Source organism: Schistocerca gregaria, chromosome 1 (genome assembly GCF_023897955.1).
Source record: "Schistocerca gregaria isolate iqSchGreg1 chromosome 1, iqSchGreg1.2, whole genome shotgun sequence".
NCBI classification, from domain to species: Eukaryota; Metazoa; Arthropoda; class Insecta; order Orthoptera; family Acrididae; genus Schistocerca; species Schistocerca gregaria.
The window spans coordinates 792,925,334-792,947,233 of record NC_064920.1 but is presented as its reverse complement, the minus strand read 5'-3'; the positions used below and the strand labels follow the sequence as shown (position 1 = coordinate 792,947,233).

The 21,900-nt window shown below is 39.0% G+C and overlaps 1 protein-coding gene across 5 annotated transcripts in view; it reads right to left on the bottom strand.

Annotated features, from left to right (window-relative positions):
* The window catches only part of LOC126269773 (circadian locomoter output cycles protein kaput-like), a 126,058-nt gene that overhangs the window by 59,558 nt on the left and 44,600 nt on the right, over window positions 1–21,900 (bottom strand). For all 5 annotated transcript variants that reach the window (XM_049974017.1, XM_049974018.1, XM_049974019.1 and 2 more), the window contains exons 10-11: window positions 10,654–10,760; window positions 10,423–10,570 (exon numbers count right to left, since the gene is read on the bottom strand). In XM_049974017.1, coding sequence (XP_049829974.1) covers window positions 10,423–10,570; window positions 10,654–10,760 — 255 coding nt within the window. The remainder of the gene's footprint in view (window positions 1–10,422; window positions 10,571–10,653; window positions 10,761–21,900) is intronic.

Below are 21,900 nucleotides of genomic sequence, written 5' to 3'. Positions count from 1 at the left end.
GTCCTGGGATTGAATAACAGTCAAACCACATATTTTGCAGTCTGCATTTTATACTAGCCTTCATCTCTTGATGACATGAGGAATCACCGGGAATGACATGTGGTTCAGATTCCACATTAAACTGTATGTCCTCTTTCCCTGATGGTTAACTGGAGTAGATTAGGGACACGCAAGTCACTGAAGTGACATCCAATTGAAAGACTTGTATGAGGCAAATGAGCTATAATAAAATTATTATTATTATTATTATTATTATTATTATTATTATAAATTAATTATTTATTGGCCCAATAACAGAATATTTACTACACATATAAGTCTGTACCTCACTATGTGAAGAGTCAGTTGGGTGTCAGAGAATGATTGGAAGAGTAGCAGAGAGCCAAGGAGATAGACCTATGTCAATCGACACTTTAACACTTTTCGGAATGTTCAGAGTTTCAACTAACAGCCGCACACTCATTCGAAGGTCAGCATTCAACAATTCATGCAAACGAGTAACATTTTCATCAGTTTAGCTTGTTGATTGCTGTTCAAAGACATTGTCCCCCCCTTCTTGGTCCTGCTTAAACTACTTCATCCACCTCATAATTGTTCACAATCATAGCATTGTCACACCACTGATGCTCAGAGCTCATTGGTCTAGAGTGTGAAGCAACAAAGCTGAGGAAAGTCACCCCCCCCCCCCCTCCAGCTAATTTGACACACACACACACACACACACACACACACACACACACACTCTCTCTCTCTCTCTCTCTCTCTCTCTCTCTCTCTCTCTCCCTATGACTTTTGAGACACACCTTGTATGTATCTGATAACTTAAGATAAAGAAATTAAAAGAATAGTACTAGAAGGCACATCTTATCTCACAAACTAAAAGTACAGAAAGAGATAATTCTAAAATTTTACAAAACATTTGTCACTCCCGGTTGTAATGAATGGAAGTGAAACCTGGATAACAACAAAAAAGGATATACTAAGAATCTAGCATGCAGAAATGGGATCCCTTGGATTTGTAGGTAGACATATAAGGCAAGATCGAAAGTAAAATACAGAAATAACAGCACAGTTAGGATTAATATATCTATAAAAAAGAACTGTAGAATACAGAACGAAATTGATAGAGCATGTCATTAGGATGGAAGATGACAGACTACCAAATGTACTATACAAATACAGACCAATGGAATGGAGACATGTAGAAAGACCAAAAATCAGAACTTAAACTAATCCCTGTAGAAGGCATAACAGACAAAGCCTAATACACACAGAAGATGACATCAGGGTTGCCACAAGTTTCCCTCAAGTGAAAATCCCTGATTTCCAGACAAGTTTTAGCATTTTTCCCTGACAAATTTTAAGATCTCAAGGGTAAGGAACATAAGTTGACCAAAAAATGTAAGGAATTCTGTGTTTCTATAGGTTTTAGCAAAAATCTTAAGTACTAACACCAACATCTTGTGTAACGAACTGCTTTTCGATGGAGAAAGCAAGCCAAATGGTATACATGTTTCGATGTTATTTTATTTCAATAAAGCGAAACACATTTGGTGACAAAAATACACATTTTGTTGGAGTTGCAAGACAGATTTAAAATAGCTTCACTGCTTTCAGAAATAACCTCAGAAAAGAGAACACCTCCTGAAAGAAATGAATAAGGTGGGAAAGAGTTGCGTAAACCAACACTGTAAGTGACCACAAATAAAATGTTGGTTCTACTATGTTCGTTATTGATGGTTATTACCCACTGTGTTATGTCTATTATTCTACAGGTATTGTGTGATTTTTCTTTCAAGAAATACACAAGTGCATAATGTATAAACTGCCAGTGACTGCCACAATTTTCTTCTTCTTATCATCCATACTTTCTAATGTATAAACTACTTTCAAAGTGTCAAAATGAACTAGAATAAATAAAATATCTATAAAATGCTGCACTGTACAATGTACTTGCAGTGAGACAGTCGCTATTCTTGAAATCCATCGCCTGTGGCCTCTGGCTTGCCGAGGAGCATCTCAGTCCTGGGTCCATGGATAAACCATGGATATCCACCACATTACACCACACAGACAGACCCAGCCTGCGGGCAGATCAGTGAGACTAGATCCAACAGGCAGGGCCCAAACGTTAGTGGTAAAATATTGGCTTCAGATCAGCAGGCCCAATCCCTAAGAGATACCCACAGAAATGGCCTGCAGTTTTGGCCTGTCATGGAAGTCCACTCGTCTGGCCAGCCATTCACATTTCTCAGACACCATGTTGATGATACGAGACTCCAGCAATCACCGATGCAACAGATTACTTGTGCAAATACTATGAGAATCAATACTAATGAGGATAGGTAGCAACTCACGGTAAAGGTGATTGCTGAGCCACAGAGAGGCACATAGAAAAGACAATCACACTTCCACAACTAAATTTTTGGCCATAGTCATAGTCAGAAAATGAGAGCACACACACACATTCACACAATAAATCAGACAACAAATCATGTACCATTGTCTCGGCCACTGCATCAACAAGCTCTGAGAATCACTTCCAAACAAACCACTTCTCACCCCACACTACCTTTCATTGGCAGCTGCTAGGCTAGCAGCAAGTAGGGGTGGCAGCACTGACTGCAAGCAGAGGCAAGGCGTGGGAAGGGGAGAAGTAGTAAGAATGAGAGAGTTGGGAAGCAACGCACATACTCAGCTGGACCCAGCCAGCAATGCAGCACGACATCTCAGTAAACAAACAGTTTCATGCTACTGAGACAAAAACGAGATTTTTCAAGGTGAATATGTGGACAAGGGAAAAAAAATTCCCTGGATTTCCCGGTTAAAAATACACTTTCTCCCAGGTGAAAATACACTTTTTCCGTGTTAAGGGACAGTATACTTTTCCTCGGAACTGTAAAATTTATCAATTTATAGAGATTGCAACGCACTTTTGTAAGCCAGTCGTAGTTCATGTCACGTGATCTCGCCAGCCGATACAGCAGATATTCAAAGCAAAGAACACGCCATGTCGTCAGCCAATAGCATTATCACTGTTAAGTAGTGCGTACACACAAACAGGAAAATATTGGTATCAACGATTAATAAGCTGGAAGAGAAGCTTAACTTTCACATATAACGTTGATCATCTTTGCGCGTGTTACACTTTAAGATACATCACACAAATGCGCCAGTAAAATTTTTAATAACGACATAAATGTAGGATTTTCTGGGCTCGAAATTTTTCTAAATCGTCATCATCAAAGAGTTGATTTTTGAATGAGAGTCAAATGCTCTGTGATTAAAGAAATTCATCGCACATAGTTCATCTTAGGTAAAAGGAAATTTACTTTTAAAGTAACGCTTTTTAGTCAATCATTCACAATATTTTCCCTCGTGTATTCACAATATTTTCTGTTTCAGCAGTTGCCAGAGAGCGCCAATTACAGTCGTCACACAGCTTGTGCAGCTACGATGACACAAGAAGCCCAAGCCCGTATGTTCATACGTGTAAAACATTAAAAGATCTTACGTTATGCCATTAAAGAAACAAGACATCAGAGGATACTCCAAGAGCATCGGAATTTCATGAACCATAATAACGTGCATAATTCGGTTTAAAGTGCACGTTCGTATGTCCAGATTCGGTTGTAAATTTTCTTGGAATACCAGTACTGTATTATTTCATTTTTGGTTCTTTATTATGGCATAATGCCATACTTGCAACAAGACGAAAACACGCTCTTTTGAAATGCAGAGAACAGTTGAAACTCGCCAATAGTGTAGAATTAAGCATTTCATTACAAATAAATTGACTGCCTCAGTGGAAAAGATTAGTAAAAACCACTTTTCTTTAGCAAACAGATAAAAATAACTTCATTGTTCTGCAAGGCGATTAATGGTTGACTGAAATTGTCGTCCGGGCAGATACCCCGGTTCACTCCTAGTGAATATGGCAGCTTGTGCGCGATAGTAAAATTTTTCCGAATAGCATCTTGCTGCTACTGCTTATATAGCTAACAGACACACTTTAGTAGCCAGAAGCGAGAGAAGGTGCTACACACACGCGACGCAACTGCACATGCACATGGGCCCGCATGCAACTGCTCACACAAATCTAATGAAAACAGTTGCGACGTCACGCTCATCAGAGGCAATTTGTTGATATGAAGCATTCCATAGTCTACCTAAAGCCTCTGACACATTTTGCTGCTGGCAGATGCTTGTATGAGCACTGTGTTTTCTTGTTGTACATGGCACATTTCCTTTGCAACTTAAGTTTTATTTTAGTTTTTTTCTCTTGTTCATGCTTTATTGCTGCAGTATTATTCTGCAGTAGCGAGACACAGTAATATCCTTTGTTTGAGTATTATTTCTTACCAGTCAAAATGACAAAAATTTAACTGAAAACTAAAACAAAAAAATCCCAGAATTCTAAAAAAATATGCAGGCTTTTCCCATATCTTCCAGTTGTCCCGGGTCATACACACCCTGTTTTTCCATTATTTTCACCCAAATTTCTCTGATACATTTGAAATTCCCTGATTTCCAGAACTTGTGCCAGCCTTGGATGTATTTTGAGAGGTGCACAAAGATGTCTTTCCTCAAAAAAATTACCTTAAGAATGCACTGTGGAAATATAATAGCACAGGATGGAGAGGAAGCAGCAGTAGCTAGTGGCACAGCTAGCAAGGGTCTACAGTGTAGAGGATATTGCAGCCTGCCCGAGGCCTGCTGCTCTGTACAGTCACGACAGTGATGGTGGTGGTGGTGGTGGTGATAGACTGCAGTAGAGCATTCTTCAAACCTTTCCAGACTGGTGCACAGGTGTTCAAAGCAGTGTATGGTACTACTGCATAGATCACACTGATAATGTTTATGATGAACATGAACAACAAAACAGATACCACATTAACTTAAGACACCCACTACCAACACAAATCTTACCCCTACATGATCTGTCACGGCTGGCAAATATAAGTTCACTTATTGTCCTACTGCCTTCCTAGACTGCTGCATAGGTCTTTCCACATGCTGCTTGCCACACCATGTCTTTTTCTCAGACAGATGGATAACATCACAGTTCCTTAGCAGAAGTACTAACCCTTTTGTAGAAAGAAGTGACAGTAGTATTTTTTTGTGTTGTATTCCACAGTTTATGGTGTTAACAACTTTTTGTGATTGTCACCATGCCACTGCAGAGCTGGAAGGCTAAAAAGCCCTAGATGCACTGAGGTGACAAAAGTGATAGGGCAGAGATATGCACATACACATATTGCAGTAATATCACGTGCGCAGGGTATAAAACAATAGTGCAGTGGTACAACTGTCTTTTGTTCTCAGGTGATTCATGTGAAAAGGTTTCCGATGTAATTGTGGCCGCATGACAAGAATTAAAATACTCTGAACATTGAATGGTGGTTGAAGCTATTGTTCGCGTCACGTAAGGTGGCCCAATTTTTGGCCGTTCTGTGCCTCCCCGTCCACTAGTCACTAGCGGCCAATAATATTCATTATCTTTCCGAGTGGCTAGCAGTGAGTTCGAGCTAGAGAGCGAGAATCTCACTCCTACATGCTGCACTGTTTCTGCACTTCGTGATCATTTAATAATTCATTCAACTATAATTTTTTTGTTTGTTTCTTTTTTTTTCTTGTAGCAGTATAGCTGTGAATGTGTGTCTTGTAAATGTTTAGGTGAGATTAAAAAAAAAGTCAGGTGACGGCAATAAATGTGAAGTGCTTCACAAGCAGGCGAGGCGGATTATTTACCACATTTATAACTTTTTCAAATGTGAATTTAAAAGCAGGTCTCCTACGGTTGACATTGGAAAACACAAGAACTGACTCCAGAACCATGTGGTGCCAGCAAGAGAACTGTAAAGAGAATTTTAAGGGAAAGTGTCAGAGGCTGTAAGAACTGTAGAAACAGTTGGTTTTGTGCCGGACGGAAAGCATCGAAATTGCAAGGAACCTGTAACACAAATGGATAGTTTTAACAACGACGTTTTAAAGTGCTCCATGCGAATGATGAATGCCCGACATGACAAAAACGTGTTACAGTTATGCAAGCTTCAATGATAAGTGCTCTGCCGAGGTAGAGAATTTTAAAAGACATTGGTCCAGGTACGTATGTTAAGATGAGAGTTTTTATTTCAAAGAAGTGACCTAGGTGCAGCATGAACTATATCCCATAAAGATTTACGACACAAGAGAAAAAAGTAGTTCAAGAGTGTATTGCCTTGATGAAACACGGATCAATTAGAATCATTCCAAGAAGATCTGCTGGAAAATAAGTGATGGTATTGGCAGTTTTAAAGTTCTCATAGGGATAGGTTCTCAGATAATTATTCTGCATGCTGACTCTTCTTCTGGTTTTATTTCTGAAAATAAACTTGTATTCTTGTCGGTCATTGCCAGTTATAATTCAACTGTTATAGAGAAAACAAAGTACAAACAACAGAAAAGCAGAAATTTTTGCCCAACTTAAAAATAAAAATATTAAGCACCGTATAAATCACATTTGTGCTGATCTGCAGCTCATTGATTTACACTGCACAAGTCAGGTGACAGAACGACAAACTTGACTTCCTTGCACGTGAATGGGATCACACAGTTTTGGATTTACCCACATATCACTGTCATTAAAGCCCTATGGGGTTAATTTGGGCAAATGGTTTTGAGACTATGTGAGAGAAAACAAAATGTTCAAGATAACATACAGTGAATCACTTTGTACATTAGGTAATAGACAATGAGGCAACCAGCCCACCTGTAGCGTGGGAACACTCTGTGTGGCATGCTGAAATGCTTCAGAAAGAAGAATCTGACAGGGAAGTGATGGTGGATATAAGCCTTGAACCTATTGTCATAAATTTTAAATCAGATTGTTCGGAAAGAAACTCAAACAAAAACAAACTCAAACAGAAGTTACGATGGTATTGTAACAAAGTATAATATTTCTTAGTTTTTAAAGAATTGAGGTTTAAGAAATGTGTCAACATATCGGTTGCACACATAATAATGAGAACTTCCTAGCCTTTTTGATTAGGACTTCTGTATCCTTTTAATTATCCAGATTATAATGTTAAAGAAGTTAAGATTCTCCCACCATGTTGTAAACCTCTGTCATTTCCAACGCACGAACTGATGAGGTCCTAAAATAACAGTAACTGTTACTTTTTGAGATACTGGTGGTTTTTGATGTTATCGGTCAGATTCCCTGGAGTTAATCACAGAATATGATTAATCGTTTGCTTGTTCAATGGATTATAAATGCGATCTCTCACTGTAATATCAAATGTGTTAGTTTACACTCATAATGCCCATTAACAACAAAAAATATGACAACTTACTAAGCGTTTTTACAATAGCCTTTTACATTAGTCTTTCTACCACTAATTCTTTTTTACACGCAGTGATTACACTCAAACACACACACACACACACACACACACACACACACACACACACACACACACACACACACACACACACCTTACACATTCTATTGAGCAGAAGTAGTTGTGAAGCAAATATGAATTTCGGTTCATGCTTGAGGTTAATTTTGTTGTCTATTAAATTTTTACTTATAATGCAGTTCAAATCACAATAAATGGTAATTATTGCAAGTAGTTTCAATGTCATTTTGAGAAAAATTGTACTTCACATCTTCACAAAGCTGTGTCAGTTGTTGTCATCTTCCGGTGTCACGCAGAGTAAATCTGTGGAGCAGTGGATGTTAATTAATGACGTGAATTAATATTTCTCCTGTGATGATTGACTGAAATTGGTTTAAGTATTTGTTATTCCCCTGACAGACTTGAACGTATAATACAGGCAAACTCGCCTGGCTCTTATCTGCAGCAATGCAGTTTGGCAACGAGAACTTTGTTTTGTCCCCTCCCAGCTGTCGCGCATGTGCAGTTCTCATCAACCCCCCCCCCCCCCCCCCGCCTGTGCTTCTTTTTCATTCTGCCCATATGCGTGGAAGTGCCATCCAAGGTGATGCGGGCTTTAGGTGCATGGGACATTCCATTTTAGAAATTGTTAGGGAATTCAGTATTCCGAGATCCACAGCGTTAAGAGTGTCCCAAGAATACCAAATTTCAAGCATTACCTCTCATCGTGGACAATTCAGTGGCCGATAGCTTTCACTTAACGACCAAGAGCAGTGGCATTTGCACAGAGTTATCAGTGCTAACAGACATGCTGCACTGTGTGAAATAACTGCTGAAATCAATGTGAGATGTACAACGAATGTATACATTAGGATACTGCAGCGAATTTTGGCATTAATGGGCTATGGGAGCAGATGACTGATGTAATCGATTCCAAGTGTGGGGCAGACCACAAGTAACCTTGGACCCAAGTTGTCAGTAAGGCACAGTGCAAGCTAGTGGTGGCTCCATAATGGTGTGGGCTGTGTTTACACAGAATTGACTGAGTCTTCTGGTCCAACTAAACAAATCACTGTCTGGAAACGATTATGTTCCGCTAGCTGGAGACCATTTGCAGACATTCATGGACTTCATGTTCCCAATCAAAAATGGAATTTTTATGAATGACAATGCGTCATGTCACCAGACCACAATTGTTCTCAAATGGTTTGAAAAACATTCTGGACAATTCATGTGAATGGTTTGGCCACCCACTGAACAATCAAGAGGTCAGCTTGTGCACAAAATACTGCACTGGCAACACTTTCGCAATCAAGGACTGCCACAGAGGCATCATGGCTCACTATTTCTGCAGGGGCTCCCAATACAATATTAGGAGGCATCCCATGACTTTTGTCACCTTAATGTATATAGCATGTAAAAAAAAAACAAGGTATGTATAATTTTAGAGTGTTTAGAGGAGATGAAATGAAACTTTTCTATGGGAGAAGAAAGCTGCAGTTGCACCATTTCACCAGCAGAGTCCAAAAAGATCTTGATGTTAGTAATGTTCAGAGAGAGTGTTCAAACTGCTGAGTGATGAACATTGTTCTAGAGATATTGCTGACCTTCTTTCCATTTCTTTCTGAGGGGCGAGATGAAGCTTTTGGTGTACGAGACACTGACAGACACACCAAAAGAGCTGGCTCCACCCTCCTTCTGCCCCCCCCCCCCCCTCCTGCATAACTGTTCACAGTTGTCAAGGGATTCATATGGAAACTTGCCTATATGACAGAACACAGTAAGTGCACAATTACCTGCCTCACCTACAGCGGCATCCTTGAAACATTGTGACAAACACACACACACACACACACACACACACACACACACACACACACACACACACACACACACACACACACACACAAACATGGCAGGGTAGAAATATATGCCTATGATCAGGGTTTTTGCAGGTCTAGACTTCTCAAAATTAACAGAAATGTTTGCTTGCTTCACAGGCACCTACAATTTTGTTTCCATTTTTTTACATAACCCAAAGAATTGGATTATATTTAGTGCTTCGCACAAAATTTGCTTTATGAAAGCAATCACCGTGACAAGAATTTTCAGAATTCTGCTTCTCTAACAGCTTTCAAGTATTTGTTGTATTTGTCCTATTTCAGCAGCGAGTGGAGTAGGAAAAGGTGAGAATATTCATTCAAAAAAGTGTAATAACGATACCATCTACACACCTTCTACTCTTTGTAATGCTGAAAATGCTAGATAATACAGATGCAGTTGTATGTGAAAATATGACTTCACTGAAATCACTCAGGTTGTAAAACAAACTACTAGCAAATAAAGCAATACTATTCTTTTACAAACATAGTCATCATTTTCTCGATGTTTGTTTCTTCCAAAGAAATTGTTTCGGCTTTCTTCTTCCACAGAAGCCAGTTCAGGTACCACAGAGGACTGGAGGAGGAGGCATAGTTTGAGTAGGTCATTTGCCTGTGAACTAAATAAACTCTGTTCTCTGAGTGTTCATATCTGAACTACAGTTTTCTTTTGTGTGTGCAACTGAAGAATAACCACAAAACAAACACTGCTTTCATTTTGACGTCTATGGGAAAATCTCAAGTGGGATGCCAAGTGTGCCATACTGTCAGTCCCATGTTCAGTGAACAGACTATACCAACATGAGGGACATCTACATAAATCCGAAGCAAGGCTCTGTGCCTTTCACTATCTAAGCAAATTATATCCTTATCAAATTCCCCAATTTCCAGATAAACAGGGTACTCTGCTCGCAACTTCTCAAAGCTTCTCACAGCTTTCCTATTCCCTTATGTAAACTTTTTTTGTATTCTAATTTGGCTCCATAAGTTTTACTCATTTGTCAGTTTCAGTATCATTACACAATGAATGTGATTCCCAATTATGGACAATTATGGACACAGGAAAATAGTATAATCATGAAATATCAAACGTGTACATTAACTGTGTGTGGTAAAATTGGAATGTGGAATGTATTCAACAGCAAGAAGGTCATGGGGCTCACCTGACAACTCTGTGTGTGCATACAATGAACTCTGGCTTTGAGTTCCATTGATGGTAAGTTATGTAGAACCTAGTTTGTAACCATATCCACTGCTGCCCTTTGGTCAGAAAACGATAATGGCAAGAAGTACCTTCTCCCTTCTGCATCACTGGAAATAATAGAAGAAAATACCTGAATTCTGAACAGGAATAACACAGGTTTATGATGAATACCATTTTCGTTTATACTTACAAGCTTCATGGCACGTGACAACTTTCTCAAGATCATCCACATGGTAATAATCATAACCTGATGTACCCAGTACTTCAAATGGTAAATAGCCAATAATGGGAGGTGCTCTGAAAAGTATCAAAGAATGCAACTGCAATAACAATGTCATCATTTTGAATGGATATTCAAAATTAAAGTGCCATACCAATATATCTCAAAGAAAAGTACAAGCAATTTATAGCTCACTTTATGAAAGAAATTTTGTTTTCCGCTTCTCAGAAATTTCCTTAAAATTTCTTCGCAGGTCACACGCAAATTACACAGATTTCTAAAAACTAAATATGTGTGTTCTCAGACATTTAATGTTTCACACGACAACAACTGGGATTTACTTAGACTTACATACACTTGTTTCCTGGATACATTTTATTCACTTGCTCCTCCCAAAAGAAAACACTGGAGAATCAGGTTTGAGTTACGAAATTTCACTGCAAAGTTAAAAAATACAATGTAAGACATTCCTCTCTGGTTGAATAAACAACTTCCTCCCTGTCAAGATGCTGCTGATGAGGGCTGTATGTCAGGCACAGCATAGTTACTTAATGGTGTTTTCTAATGGCACATGAAACATTTGGAATTTATGGATACATGTTTTATCAATAGAACTACATTTTCAAATCTTTCACACAGAGACTTCATTTACTTAAGAAGCAGATATGCATCTACCGATCAATTTTGGACTCTCGTTAGTACAAAAGCATTCCTTTCTCAGCATCTTTGGAAAATCTAACAGATTATTATTCTCTGTAAACCAACAGTTAACTCTTCCACACAGTACATACACGATGTAATCAAAAGTTGTGAATAAATCCACAGGAAGAGGTCATAAGAACCCATTTGTTCAGGCATTCAGTCAGAGAGATTCCACAGGTGCATCTGACATTGTTAACAATGTTATATGAAGAGATGTGGGAACATCAAGGAAGCACTAAATGCAGTCATAGCTGTGGTAGGTATTAGAAATTAACTTCTAGGACATGTTTGTCAGCTTATAGCTTAACTCTGCAAAGCTACATGATGTTATCGGCAGTGAATATTTTTATGCTTATGACTATAATTAAAGTCAAGATAAAAATATGCTAAATGTACCATAATGCAAACTGCAAACTGACACACAATGTTACCAAAATAAGACTCATTTTATTTAATAACAAGGAATCATAACTTTGAGATTTCTAGCAAGTTCCTCCGGAATGTGCAAATGTATGCACAAAAGTGTTATGATAAGTTACTACAGCATAAACAGTAGCATAGCTTCACATTAATCAGGGAAGTATCAAACAAATGACATGTGTCTTCTTAAACTAGCCGTGACTGCCATCAGTACATAACATAAAAACACAATAAAACTATGATAAACACACATGGCTTTGATGGAGACCTGCCATTAGCAACATCGTGCTTGCTGGTGAAGTACAAGCAGGTGAGAGAGCTTGGCCACTGTGTATTGCTGATCAGAGGCACAGTTTACAATGGTGAGTTACAAAGCTAGCAGCAAGATATTTAAAATTCTACATAAGCCAAAATAGGATGAGTTAAAATGTAATTTAAAACAAATCACAGCAAACAAATGGGTCCACAGTAAAATATTAGTTATAAATGCAAGCTCTCAAACAGGTGTCTATGATTATGCTCTCTATGGGTATGCTGCCGGATATGATCGTCTTCACTACAGTGAAGATGATCATATCCAACAATATACCCGTGAAGAGCATAACATAAAGATGCCGTGAAAATCTATGGCATCACAGGTGTCTATGATGAATATTAACACATAACAAAATTAAATGCAAGCAACGTATTTAAACACAAAAACCCTCATGCACAATGAGTCCGTGAAACAGGGTCAGCCAGATGCACACACCTCTGAGGAAGACATGGGCGGCATGGGAACATGGACGGAAAATAAACGGACAGAGTCAGAACATCAGGATGCTGATTTACCTTATTGTATAGTAGCATGACAAAGCTCTCTGTTTCTGTTTGCACACTATTTCTTTTAATATGTATAAATATTAATGTTTCTCTAGGCTGCTTGACCTTTATATTGCGAAAAATAATGCCTTCCAATGGTAAATAACTTACCTGATGCACTGGCTGACACTTTTATTACTGAATTATATACATATTTTTTTAATAATTTCACAAACTGTGAAAAGCAGGACATTTCCTATAAACGTTACGTGGATGATACCTCGATGATGCTAAAAGGTAGTGCAAATAATACTGATCTATGCATCCCAAAATTAGCTTCACCACCAAAATAGGGAAAATTAATTTCATCAACCATCTGGGTCTGATGACTGCTAAAACTACCAACTGACATACGTTCAGTGTTTATAGAAAACCTAAGTGCACCAATAATAAAATTCAAGCCAAAATCTGTCACCCAATTCTGCATAAAAAAGTGTCCTTTTTACTTCCACAATATAGTGACATATTCACTTGCCATTAGACAGCCAAGAAATATGTAAGAAATTACACTTTTTAAAACAAATAGCAGTGGAAAATGGGTACACAGAGAACTTTCTCACGAGATCATGCAATAAGATAAAGAAATAAGAATGACATAAACACTCAAGAGCACAAAAATTGGGAAGGGGACTGGACGACATACACTGAAGAGCCAAAGAAACTGGTACATCTGCCTAATATCATGTAGGGCCCCCGCGAGCATGCAGAAGCGCTGCAACATGACATGGCATGGGCTTGACTAATTTCTGAAGTAGTGCTGGAGGGAACTGACACCTTGAATCCTGCAGGGCTATCCATAAATCTAAGAGTACGAGGAAGTGGAGATCTTTTCTGAACAGCATGTTGCAAGACATCCCGTATATGCTCAACACTGTTCATGTGTGGGGAGTTTGGTGGCCAGCGGAAATGTTTAAACTCAGAAGGATAGTCCTGGAGCCACTCTGTAGCAATTCTGGACATGTGGTGTGTTGCATTGCCCTGCAGGAATTCCACAAGTCCATTAGAATGCACAATGGACATGAAAGTATGCAGATGATCAGACAGGATGCTTATGTACGTTTCCCCTGTCAGAGCCACATACAACCGTATCAGGAGTCCCATATCACTCCAGCTGCACATACCCCACACCATTACAGAGCCTGATCTTGAACAGTCCCCTGCTGCCGTACAAGGTCCATGGATTCATGTGGTTGTCTCCATCCCCATACACATCCATCTGCTCGATACAATTTGAAACAAGTCTCGCCCGACCAGGCAATATGTTTCCAGTCATTAACAGTCCAATAGCGGTGTCGACAGGCCCAGGCAACATGTAAAGCTTTGTGTTGTGCAATCATCAAGGATACACGAGTGTGCCTTCAGTTCCCAAAAGCTCATATCGATGTAGTTTTGTTGGATGGGTAGCATTTTTGATGGTCCAGCATCGAAATATGCAGCAATCTGCGGAAGGGTTGAACTTCTGTCAGGCTGAATGATTCTCTTCAGGCATCATTTGCCAACTATAACACCATGTTCAAACTCACTTAAATCTTGATAACCTGCCACTGGAGCAGCAGTAGCCAATCTAATAATTGTGCCAGGCACATGTTATCTTGTATACACACTGCTGACCACAGCACTGTATTCTGCTTGTTTACATATCTCTGTATTTGAGTATGCATGCCTATACATTTCTTTGGCACTTCAGTGTATCAGCTAGAGAAATTACTTAAGAACACAATTGACAGACCTGGCTTCCAAATAAATTATACTCCGAAACTGCAGCTTGAATATAAGACAAATAACAAGTAAAATAAATTTGAAAATTTAGACATTCACAAAATACACTGCAACGGTTATGATAAATTTTATATTGGACAGATGGATATAAATTTTGATACTCATTTTAGGGAACACACATCCACAGAACAAAACTACATTTGTACAACACCTTCCAGAACACAAATGAACACATGTTACAACATGCAGATCGTACATACTCCACCAAAAGGGAAATAGACATCTATGGGTATAAGAAACACCACCCAGCTCAAATAGTGAATGAATTTAGATCAAACGCCTATTTTTCACTGTACAACAGGCTCTTGAAGTTCCTGCGCATCCTGCTGTTCTGACCCTGTCCATTTATTTTCCATCCATGTTCCCACGCCATCCATGTCTTGCTCATAGGTGTATGTGTCTTGTTGACACTTTTTTTGTGAGCTAATTGTGCCTGTGGGTTTTGTGTCTTGGTATGCTACTTTCAATTAATTTCATTACTTATTATATACACCACAGACACCTGTTTGAGAGCTGACTTTTGTAAGTAATATTTTGCTGTGAACCCATTTGCATTCTCTAATTCAGTTTTAATTATATTTTAACTCATTCTACTCTGGCTTAGGCAGAATTTCAAATATTCTCTCTCTGACTTTGTAATACAACATTGTAAACTGTGCTTACTGTCAACATCGCCAAGTGGCCAAGCTTCCGCAACTGTCTGTAGCCTTAAGCACAGTGTGTTAATGATGGCCCTACACCATGTGACATGAGCGATCACTACAGTTTTATCATGTTTAAATGTCGTATGGTGATGCCAACCATGGCCATAAAATTTATTTTCTTCTTTTACTAAGTTTGTAGGAGACAGATATGTTTATTAGACGTTTCTCAGGAACTGTGAATAAATATTACTAATTATATTGCAGTCACTTATCATAATGATCTTATTCATAAATATGCACATTCTTTTTAGGTCAATCTGATTGTGATCATAGCAATTAAAATTGTTTTACTGAACTGAGTAAAAAAATTGCAATCATAGACTATTGTTCCAAGTATTTCTTCATAAATCTTTAGGATGATGATGATGATGATGATGATGATGTGTGTTGCTCATGTGCATGATCAATCCACCTAAAAATATGGCAACTATTCAACATGTTTCACAAATAATAGGAAACAAATTGAACTTTCAATGTATCAGAATTTTTGGGGGCAGTTTCTACATCTGTATCTACAAAGATCTCTTCAAGCCACCATACAGCACATGGCAGAGTGCACCCTGTACCACTATTAATCATTTACTTTCCTGTTCCATTCAGAAACAGCAGAAAAGAAAAATAACTACCTATATGGCCTCCGTGTGAGCCCTAATTTCTTGTATCTTATGTTCATGGTCCTAAGATGCAATATATGTTGGCAGCAGTAGAATAGCTTCAAATACTGGTTCTCTAAATCTTCTCAATTGTGTTTCTCAAAAAAAGTCTCCTTCCCTCCAGAGACTCCCACTGAGATCCTGAAGCATTTCCATAACACTTATGTGTTGATCAAATCTACCAGTAACAAATCTAGCAGCCCGCCTCTGAACTGCTTCGATTTCTTTCTTTAATACGACCTGGTACGCATGCCAAATACTCAAGCAGTATTCAAGAATGGTCACACAAGCATTCTATATGTAATCTCTTTTACAGATGAATCACTCTTTCCCAAAATTATCCCAATAAACCAAAGTTGACAATTCGCCTTCCCTACCCCAATTGTCACATGTTCATTCCATTTCATATCACTTTAGAGAAGTACGCTCAGATATTTAAATGACATGACTGTGTCAAGTGGGACATTATTAATACTGTATCCAAACGTTATTGTTTTTCCTACACATCCGCACTAACTTACATTCTTCTACATTAAGAGCTAGCTGCCATTCATCACACCAACTAGAAATTTTGTCTAAATCTTACCTTCAAACAATCACTCAACTTCAGCACCTTACCGTACACCACAACATTATCAGCAAACAACCGCAGATTGCGTCCACCCTGTTCACCAAATCATTTATGTTTTAAAACAAAGATTCCAAGACTTACCAAGCGGGAAAGCGCCGGTAGACAGGCACAATAAAATAACACACAAACACACACAAAATTTCTAGCTTTTGCAACAGACGGTTGCTTCTTCAGGAAAGAGGGAAGGAGAGGGAAAGACGAAAGGATGTGGGTTTTAAGGGAGATGGTAAGGAGTCATTCCAATCCCGGGAGCGGAAAGACTTACCCTAGGGGAAAAAAAGGACAGGTGTACACTCGCGCACACACACATATCCATCCGCACATACACAGACACAAGCAGACATGTCTGTTACCCTTCATCTATAGTTCACAGTGTAACATGTGAGAAAAGAGCAGAGTTTCGAGTGAGTGATGCTTTCTAAAACCATGCTGATTCATGGACATAAGCTTCTAGGTCTCTAGAAAATTTATTACATTCAAACTAAGAATATGTTAAAGGATTCTGCAGTAAAGGATGTTATGGATATTGGTCTGTAATTTTGCGGGTTCATTGTTTTACCCTTCTTATATACAGGACTCATCTGCACTTTTTTCTGTTTGCTTGGGACTTTGTGCTGGGCAAGAGATTTGCGATAAATGCAAGCTAGGTAAGGGGGCAGAGCCAGAGAATTTTCTTTGTAAAACCAAACTGGGATTCCATCTGGACCTGTTGATTTATTTGTTTTCAAATGTTTCAACTGCTTCTCCATGTCTGTGATGCTTATTACTATGTCGTCCATCCGGGCATCTGTCCAATGTTCAAATGATGTTCAAATGATGGTATGTTTGTACAGTTCTCCTGCATGAAAGATCTCTTGAATGAAAAATTTGAAACTTCAGCTTTAGTTTTGTTTTCTTCAATTGCCACTCCAAACTTGTTAATTAGGGACTGGTTGGAAGCTATTGATATACTTAGTGATTTTATACAGGACGAGAATTTTCTTGGGTTCTGTGCCACATGTTTTGCTAAGGTATGATGGTGGTAGTAGTTGTACACTTTGCACATAGATTTTTTTGCAAATGCACGAATGTCTACTAACCTTTGCTTGCAGTCATTTGTGCATTCTCTTTTGAATTGGGGGTGCAACAGCCTCTACTTCTTCAGAATTTTCCAAATCATATTATTAAACCATGGTGGGTATTTTACAGCCTTAATCCACTTACTAAGTAGATAGCTCTCCAGACCATCATTTACAATCTGCTTAAACTTTGCCCATAATTCCCCTGCAACTACCTTACTGGAAGTAAGTGATGTCAAGTCACTGTGTAAGTGAGATGATATAAACTGCTTATCTGTTCTTTCTAGCACATCTGGGTATTTACATACTACTGACCACAGACATTCTTTGAATGACTATAGAACTGTCACAACGGAATTGAGTGGCTGATAAAAAGTTCAACAATTAATTTGGTTTCATGTACACCTGCTATCTGCGACCGTACAACTTCCCTGTCAAACTCAACTTTAACCTCAGTAGAGACAACATTTTTGGCAACTGCAATGAACACTCCCACTCCTATGGTCTCTATTCTGTCTTTCTGATACACACTCCATGATTTGCTAAATATCTCAGAGCTTTCCACCTTGAGTTTCAGCAAGCTCTCAGTCCCAAGAATAATGTGAGTGCATGAAATTTCCTGGAGGGCAGTAAATTTGGGAACTTTGTTACGAATACTTCGACCATTTACTGATGAAATTTTGACAGCTGAAATGTATTTCCTCTGAACTCGGTCTGCCTTTCCTTGTTGCATATCGACTGGCGAATGTTCATCAGAGTACCTCAAACTACCAGCTATCATAAAAATACCAAATATGCTTTCCACAAGTACTCTGCTACTTGAGTAGTTGTTCCCTTTGTATAGTTCAGCCCTAACCTACCAAGGGAATCCCACAAATCCCTACTCTTTTAGCACAGGTTTAGAAATCTGCACCAATGTGGTGCAGAGTCGGCAAAGCCTTTAGTTGAAACCCTCCACTCAGCTCAAAACCAAAGGACCCCGATCAACTCTGGGAACAATGATGTAAATTGCAAGCTCTGCTTGTAACCCAAGTGTAAAGCCAGCAGCCTTCACCAATCACGCCAGCCCACCTGTATGAACTGAGAATGGCCTCAGAACCCACGTGACAGGCATTGTTGATGCTGACATGAGCCATAAATTGCACATGACTGCACCCTGCACACTTGATAGCCATAGGCACAGCTGACTCCAATTTTGGACGAGGCCCTCCAGCAGATATACTCAGTGCACATTGGCTTTCTTTTACAGCCCTGGATGCTTTCTGTCTAAAAATCTCCATAACACGTCTAGCATTGGAGCTCCTGATAACTAGTAAACCTCACCTGTTCATATCTGTTCAAGCAGCAGCCACATGTCCTCACAAGGTGAATGGGCAAGAATGGGCAATGCCAGACGGCCTGTCTCCACATAGCCCTCCACATCAAGCGACATGAAAGCATTACCACCCACCACTCATGCTGCAGTGAGGGCAGATCTTTCATGTCAGGTCCACTGCGAGGTGGCTCAGCAGCAGCCCGTGGGCAAAACAAGCAACACTTGAGGTGTCCCATGCAACACACAGGATTCTCCGCCACAGCTATGTTCTGAGGCAGCACCCTGAAGGTGACTGGCCATAGCCAAAAATGCATTCAGCTGTTCCGCGAACTGCAGTCGGCTACCACTGGGTCTGCATGCAGCATGTACACATCCTACCCATCCTATCAAGTCTACATGAAGAAGTAGACTGCAAAAGTGAAAAAATCCTAGATATGCAGCTTGCTACTATCTTGATGTGTCACCAATAACACTGATGCATTAATAAGCTATATAGATGGCTGTTCAGAAGTAATGAAAACTGTGCTACTGACTGAAAGAATTTACAATTACAAAACTGCAAGATAACCTATTAAACAGAGAAACATGCACAAAATTTAAGAAATACACTACACTGGAAAAGATAAACACTTAACCTGGTTCTCTGAATGTTAAATACTGTTACAGTAGCAACAGAGGACCCTGTATGTTGGCATTCTTAGTGAAATGAAGAATAATTACATAGGCCAATGAATTATTTTTTTTTTTTACTTTGATAGCTGATCTTTACAGATTTTTATGAGATGAATCCAAATCTAGCCTTAGTTTTTTTTGTATCAACCATAGTTTTCGAGCGATATGCTTTTTATTATAAGGTATAAAAATCATATGCTATGTGGTAAATGGGGAAATTAATGAAACACTTTGTTACAACATAAACAAGGTTTGTATTTACGGTAAGCTACTTAAAACAATGACCGTGGTATGTGTTAATAGAGGTTTCACTTGTCAGCTGGAATTGGTTTGTATTTTCTTTCTTTCCTTTTCTTCATTGAAGCATCTTGTGTTGCTTTTTCTATGATGAGTTGCTTGCTGAACTTGACCAACAGTAGTCCCCCATCATGTTGGTGTTCCTGCAGCCTTGGTAGCGTTTTTCCATCACTTTAATGTTCTGGTGAAAACGCTCTCCTTGCTTCTCACTAACATCTCCCATATTGTCCGGGAAGTAACCGAGGTGACTGTTCAAAAAGTGAACTTCCAGGCTCATTAAACATACTAAAGTTTCAAACGTCTTTAACATTGTAGCTATAATAGAAACATGTTTTGCGTCTTTTTTCATGTACTACAAACTTTGCAACGATTTGCTTGAATGATGGCCGTGTTTCTTTCTCATTTAAGGTTACTGTAGATTCAAAGTTAACATCAAATATCAATTTTCTAATGTAAGGTCTAACAAAGACGCCTTCTTTTAGTTTAGCGTCTGAAAGGTATGGAAATTTTTGGCAGAGATACTTAAAACATTGTCCATCTTTAGGCAAAGCCTTTATAAACTGTTTCATTAGGCATAACTTTATATGCAGGGGTGGTAGGAGTATGTTTCTTTTGGATCTACTAGGTTTTTGCGTAGAATGTTCTTCTCGCCATGTTTTAAAGACTCCCTCATAGGCCAGTTCTTTCTGCATCAGTGTTGATACCTAGTCCTACTGTCCCATTCGCACAAGAAGCATGGAAATTTGGTAAAGCCACCTTGCTGACCAAGGAGCATGCATCTTATTTTTAGATCACCACATATAATCCAACCATGAGCAGAGTAGCCTATTTTATTTAGCACTATTACTAGGTTTTCATAGCTTTCTTTCATATGAACAGAATGTCCAACATGTATAGATGCATACATGTTCCCATTGTGTAACAAAACAGCCTTTAAATTAGTTTTGGATGAATCAATAAACAGCTTCTAGTCTTCCTTTTTGTATTCAATATTAAACTCATTCATCAGATCAGGAATGTCTGAGCAGTACACTAAATCATCTTCTTGTTGAAAGAAACCAGGGCAATTGCAGATCTCTCTGTCTATACATGTATATGCTGGTTCCAACTGCCAATAAATTCCTTTTCTTTTAATCTAGGGCCAAGCAATTCGGCTTTTCCTTTTGTTAAGCCCAGATACCTAACCAAAGCATTAAGCTCGGTCTGAGTAAACAATTTGGGCACTAGATGTTCTGTATTACAATGGAGTTCATGACCAGGAAGTTCATCTAAATCAGATTGTACATCAGAAAATACTTCTGTTGGAATAGAATTTAAATCATCTCGTGGTTCAGGAGCCGGCAAATCGACACGATTCCCTACTGGTCAGATGGCAGATGGAAGGTTAGGGTAGCTTTTTACCTTCTTGTTCTCGAATTATGGCAAGTAATATCAATACTGCCTACAGGAAAATTAAAGAGACCTTTGGAGAGAAGAGAACCACGTGTATGAATATCAAGAGCTCAGATGGCAGCCCAGTTCTAAGCAAAGAAGGGAAGGCAGAAAGGTGGAAGGAGTATATAGAAGGTTTATACAAGGGCGATGTACTTGAGGACAATATTATGGAAATAGAAGAGGATGTAGATGAAGACGAAATGGGAGATACAATACTGCGTGAAGAGTTTGACAGAGCACTGAAAGACCTGAGTCGAAACAAGGCCCCCGGAGTAGACAACATTCCATTACAACTACTGACGGCCTTGGGAGAGCCAGTCATGACAAAACTCTACCAGCTGGTGAGCAAGATGTATGAGACAGGCGAAATACCCTCAGACTTCAAGAAGAATATAATAATTCCAATCCCAAAGAAAGCAGGTGCTGACAGATGTGAAAATTACCGAACTATCAGTTTAATAAGCCACGGCTGAAAAATACTAACGCGAATTCTTTACAGACGAATGGAAAAACTGGTAGATGCAAACCTCGGGGAGGATCAGTTTGGATTCCGTCGAAATGTTGGAACACGTGAGGCAATACTGACCTTACGACTTATCTTAGAAGAAAGATTAAGAAAAGGCAAACCTACGTTTCTAGCATTTGTAGACTTAGAGAAAGCTTTTGACAATGTTGACTGGAATACTCTTTT